This window comes from Papaver somniferum, chromosome 11, assembly GCF_003573695.1.
Source record: "Papaver somniferum cultivar HN1 chromosome 11, ASM357369v1, whole genome shotgun sequence".
Lineage (NCBI taxonomy): Eukaryota > Viridiplantae > Streptophyta > Magnoliopsida > Ranunculales > Papaveraceae > Papaver > Papaver somniferum.
The window spans coordinates 80,151,117-80,157,467 of NC_039368.1; the positions used below are offsets into that span (position 1 = coordinate 80,151,117).

General features: G+C 33.1%; 1 protein-coding gene across 1 annotated transcript; it reads left to right on the forward strand.

The window, feature by feature from the left end:
- Window positions 1-2,242: 2,242 nt before the first annotated feature.
- Window positions 2,243-5,733, forward strand: LOC113323794. Its single transcript, XM_026572144.1, has 7 exons — window positions 2,243-2,313; window positions 2,475-2,561; window positions 2,813-3,040; window positions 3,237-3,404; window positions 3,694-3,747; window positions 3,834-3,983; window positions 4,116-5,733. Exons 1-7 carry the CDS (start codon window positions 2,257-2,259, stop codon window positions 4,515-4,517), a joined length of 1,146 nt encoding a protein of 381 aa, XP_026427929.1. The 5' UTR covers window positions 2,243-2,256; the 3' UTR covers window positions 4,518-5,733.
- Window positions 5,734-6,351: the final 618 nt, after the last annotated feature.

The following is a 6,351-nucleotide window of genomic DNA, read 5'->3' on the forward strand; positions in this document are numbered from 1 at the left end:
TAACAAGTACTTTGGAAGATTGATGGTGTATGTGAAAGTAATTTGAGTTTATTTCATATATTTTTGCAAAATCCAATTTTGATAAGTAAACTACGACGAAGGAAGTATATTGTATCATCACGTTGATTAATCTTATTGTATTTTCTTACTTATATTGAAATGATGCAGCAGACCTACTTCAAGCAGTCTTGCTACCACATCGTCTCTTCTTGACCATTATTTATTGTTCTGCTCAATTTATAACAACACAACTAAAAAGATTCTCATTGTATGCGTACAGATGCGTTGAATTTTTATATTCTTAAAGTATTAGATGGATTTGATATTACAATTTGAGATCTATTTAAACTTACATGCATACCCATAATAAATTTTCACAGAAAAATAACAATTTTACGTAATATCCAAATGATTAATTTATTTTACAAGTGTGATTAATGGATTTTGGAGTTGTTGAATTCATTTTTTCAAAATAGTGAGTGTGAATTTAAGCTTTTACAGAAAATCATCAATGGAGAAATCATATGCATTAAGAATTGTCCCGGTTTACCATAACCGATCGGTTCCTGTACTGTACTCAAACCAAATGGAATTTATAAATTATTATTATCGGTTTCAAAGCTAGAAAAATAAGTTTTTTGGTTTCGGTTTTTTATTTTGGTCGGGAACAATACCGAACCGAACCATGTGCATTCCTATGTATTAGTATATGGAAAATGAATTAAACATGTATCTATGCTTTTTCGAATCTTACATGTTTAACCGTATGTTTACCTAATTTGTATTTGACATATACATGCGTGCAATTTTGTCACTTGGCAAATTACTAAGGCCGTGAGTAGGTCTTTTCTTCGTAAGAGTTATGATACCATATAACGACTTGTTTAACAAGTTATATTTAACATAATATATTTCGGTCATATCTGAGAAGATTGATGTTCTATATTTAACATAATCCTTCAGCGCACTTTTTTCAAGAATAAAACCATAAGATAATCTATAAATAATACAACACAATTTATGCACTTAAAAGCGAGATAAAAAAACGATAAAGTAAACAATCAAGTACACAATACGAAGGATAAAACAAAAATATCAAGACGATGATAGACGATAATAGATTGAACCGGGTGAGAAAGAAATTTGCGGGAGATTTGGTTACATAGGCCCAAGTGAGAAACTCAATTAATGAAGAATTAGAGAAATTTACGGGGAATCGGGGTCACGATCCCTATTGCACATCAGTGTGTCGAGATTTTTTTTTTTTGGTATTAGAGTATTTAGCGTACGTGTGAGACGCTCTCCCAGAGAAAAATTTGGTAAGAAAATAATTTTTTTCTTTTTACTTTTTCAGTTAGAAAAATAAAAATAAAGCTATGTTAAATTTTCTTTGCCTATAAATGGCCACTAGAATATATTACGGGTTAAAACATTCTCTCCAAAATCAATTGGCTGAAACCGAATTGGGTGGGGCTTGAGTATACCACGTGCATGACATTGTTGGATTAATCATGATACTCGAAAAATGTTTGTTTTATATATTAAAAAATAGATACTCAAAAATAATCAATTCGAAGAGTTTTACCGGAGTTTAATTTTTTGTAACTTTTTTTTCAAAGAGTATTAATTTGATATTATGAATTGTTTAGTTAAGTATTTAACCGATAGTCTCCCTGGTCACTACCAACATGATCTAAGAATTTCATCCCAAGCTACATAACTCCAAGAATTTTATTAAATGATCAGTATAATGTCACATAAAAACCTGGGTAAGCATGGAGTACGAAATCGGTCTTTTTATATCAAGTATATTAATATCTAAGAGATCATTTAATATAATACAGATAGAGTAATTATGATAACTTCCTTAATGTAGTCTTTATTAATTACAGCATAATCCTAAAGGATATTCATTAGAAAAAACAATGTATTTAATATAATACAGATAGAGTAATAATGGTAACTTCCTTAATGTAGTCCTTATTAATTACAGCATAATCCTAAAGGATATTCTTTAGAAAAAACAATGTCTCAATGCATGAAAATAATCTTAACTTTGATTTCGTTAATTACTATACATGAATTACCATATATATAAGCCACTAATTAGTCATCCTTTACACTACAAATCAATTAAACATGGTTTATCTTAAGTCCACTTTAGCAAATGTCTTAATGATACTTGTTCTATATTTGAGTGTGTTGTCCGATTACGGAACAGGGGAAAACTATACTAATATATCAGAAGAAGCAAATATGGAGATTGAAAGACAACTTAAGATTCTGAATAAATCAGCAATCAGGACGATAATCGTAAGATAATTGTTCCTCATCTCCAACGAATATTTAGACTTACATAATGCTAGTATAAATACATTTAGATTTGGTGTAACAACCGTATATCTATTATTTTTGTGTTGTTTTATTTTGATTTTCCTTTTCTAACTTTTTCTTTTTCTGTGCATATATTTTAGACTAAAATGGGTGATATTTTAGATTGCATCGATGTCCATAAACAACCTGCTTTCGACCATCCTTTACTTAAAGATCATAAAATCCAGGTAATCGATCACACATATATAACAACATAAACCATATCTCACTGCATGTTATTGCAAATCTTTTACTAACCATTTAATTATGGGGAATAATGTAGTCGTCCACATACTTTCTGATGGCATCAGATTTGTAATCCCATATTTGCTTGCACACAAGTGATTTAACGAAATGCAATAAATGGGACAAACATCTGGGCCTCAATTTCGTGCATTGTTATTACTATCTAATAGAAACTATGAACAAATATATGCAGATGAAACCAAGTTATTTTATTCGAAAAGAAAACATCAATAAGATAGATCCATCTTCCACAAAGGCTTCATCGGCACAGATTAATGAGCTTCATAAAGATATAGTGTGCCCAACTGGAACAGTCCCTATACGAAGGATCACAAAGCGGGATCTGATTTTTTCCAATCTTCTGAAAATGAGTAGAAAAAATCAAACCAATGGTTACCCTCGCATCTCCACATACCACCATGTAGGTATTCAACAAATCTTTTATGCTAAAATATTTGCTAAATAGTACTTTTTCCATTTTAAAATATAGTTTGGTTTCATGTAAAAGGATAGATGCATCCGATTCCAACCTATTATTTTTGAAATGAAGAGAGTAAATAATTAGTTTTCTTTTAGAAAAATTTAAACTAACACTTCTCTTTATTATCTTGGTCTAGTATGTATCCGTGGAAACACCTTACGACGAAAAGAACGAATACTACGGGGCTAAAGCTAGCTTTGGAATACATAAGCCATTTGCAACTCCACATCAATTTAGTACATCCCAAATGTGGCTGCAGAATGGGCCCCAAGATCAAACTAACAGCATAGAAACCGGATGGGCTGTAAGTACTCATTAGTTAGTAGTATGATTTGCTCCATGCAATTGTACATTATACAGCGCGTGAAGTGCGCCTAGATCTGTTGGACGCACAATCTGTTTAGAGTTAAATCTTCGGGCAACGGTTGCTGGCTTGTGTACACGGTGTGCATGAGAAAAATTAAGCACGTACCACAGATGATTTTGCATGTATTATATACCGTAGTTTCGACTGATATCATTTTGCACATATCAATTGATCTGTTGTAACTTTCCGATGCTAAATGTGGTCTTTAATCTTGAAATGTTTACAGGTATTCCCTGAACTCTTTGGAGACGTTGCTCCGAGAACTTTTGGCTACTGGACAGTAAGATTATCAACACTTTTTGTTGCAAGCACTATCATGACCCGTGAAAACACATTAGTTAATTCGTATTATGTGTATCCCTGCAGGCTGATGGATACAAAGATACGGGTTGCTTCAATATGCTTTGCCCAGGTTTCGTGCAGGTGCATACCACGATTCCATTTGGCACAATTTTGAATAATACCGTACCCGGTTCCGGAGAAGAAGTTAAAGAAATATTTTTCTGGGTACATCGGGTAATTAACCATCTTGACTGGATTTTGAGAACATAACTTTTATAAGAAGCTTTGTCGCAGTGATTTGTTAATTAGCAAAATGGAATTTTCATGGAGATGGATTAATAACATTTCTTTCTATGCGAATACCAGGATAAAGAGAGCCAAAACTGGTGGTATTATATGGGCAATGACGATGAAACACCAATCGGGTACTGGCCAAAGGAGATCTTCACTCATCTTCCATACGCTTCATTAATCAAATTTGGTGGAATAGCTGGTGCAAAAATACATGTACCAAGTCCACCCATGGGAAATGGAATTTTACCGACAGACGATTATGATATGGAACGAACGGGTTTTATGCGATATTTGCAGATCCTGGGGGAAAAGGGAGAGACCCATTACTTCGGTAATTCTGCAGTAACAAGGAAAGATCTTACAAGACCTGATTGTTATGACGTTATCTTCCGCAAGTATGGTGCTGCGAAAAGACGTAAGCATGGGTACAATTCTATGATATTTGGGGGTCCTGGTGGTGGTAATTGCATCTGATTTTTCATCAACATAGATATGCCGTAGAAAATGTTATCTTTTCAGAAATAAAGATTGTGGTATCAATAAGATTAATGAGAACAACGTTGGCGATCTTGTTATGTGATCAAAACTACTCTTATAATCAAGTAACTATTAATAATATTTGTTCTTTGGTTGTAACAAAACAAAATCGTTTGCAACAGAATCAAAACTTCTTATTCTTCCTTTTCTCCTTTCCGGTTTACTCACCACAATCTCAATCATAAAATGATTCAATTGAAGATTATGAAGCACCTCCTTCCTTCATTACCAAGAAAATCTGATTATGATGTTGAAGAGGAAGGAAGGATATATGATTGTTAAAGAGGAAGATCGTAAATTCGCTGATCTGTTTTAGATATGTATGGGTTTGACACAAACTCTAGCCGAGAATTTTTCAAGGACTTGCGTTGTCACCGATGAGTGGTAATGTTTGTATGGATTGAATGGTTTATGAATTTGTTTGGGAAAATTTTAGATGAATAGTAATTTTTGTGAGTGATTGAATGGTTTATTGATCATGGGTTGTTGCCAGAATTGAGATTGTTGCAGGAACGGAGGTATAGAATAGCTTGGAAATCAACCTCAAACTCATACATATTTCAGCAGCACACAAGGCGTTTATTTAAATGCCTGAATTATCTGACTTTTACTGCCAACACTTGCTTTCAGCTAGCTGTGGAATGGGGGTGGTAGAATGGGTGTGGGAGTTACAAAACATCCAAGGAGGTTAGTTCAGTTGGTTCTGAAATTAATGGGAAAAGAAGAAGATAATGGTATTTACTTTGAAGTAGAGTCTAAGAAGATGGTATTAGTTCAAGAAATGATAAAAAGCACAAATTCCTTTGAAGGATGGCGACATAATCAACATTGATGTCACTGTCTATATATGTGCGTTCTTCCACTTCTTTGGTTTGAAGTAATACCATGCTTTTGTCGCCTTAATAGAGAGTTAGTGTCTTTTAGTACAGTGCAGGGATTTTTCTATGATAGTTGAAAACACTTGTAGATGGCAACTTTGCCAATGCAAACATTTTTCCATTACTATGAAGCGTAGATTATAGCATTTATTTGAACAGAATCAATATTTAGACTGTTATGTAAGGTGATTGTTAGGATAAACCTAGATTTATCCAAGAAATACACAAGATGCACCCGAGTGCATAATGGATATTTTGTCAAAAAAATAGATTTAGGCCAGGTTGCACCTGAGTGCATAATGTATATTTTTTTTTGAATTTTTTGTAGTTCCTCTTAAATTCTTCTTTAAAACTTGATTTTGGTTGACGATTCGACGGTGAATGTGATGGAAATAGCGATGGACTTATTGGTTGAGATCATGAACTAGTAATTTTGGTCGTGTATACTACATTACAGGTGATAACTAAGATAAACCAATCCACAAAGTACACCAAATGCATCCGAGTGCATAATGTATAGATTTTAGTCTGGTGCACATGAGTGCATAATGCATAGTTTTTTAATTTTTAAACGGCTAGGTGCACCTGAGTGCATAATGCATATTCTACCAGGTTGCACCACAATGCATGTTTTATATGAAATAAAATTTGGCCAAATTGCACCTGGGTGCATAATATATATTTTTATAGGAAATAAATTTTGGCCAGATTGTACCTAGGTGCATAATGTATCCTCGACTTGGTTTAATTTTTCATTTTTTTTCTTTACGAATTTCATAATGACAATGGATCTTGTTTTGTAAAGATATTCGAGTCATTTCCGAAAATATAATTCTCATTAAAGTCCGACTTATATTTCGGAAGTCAAGACCTTTTTCACGATTAATTTTAAA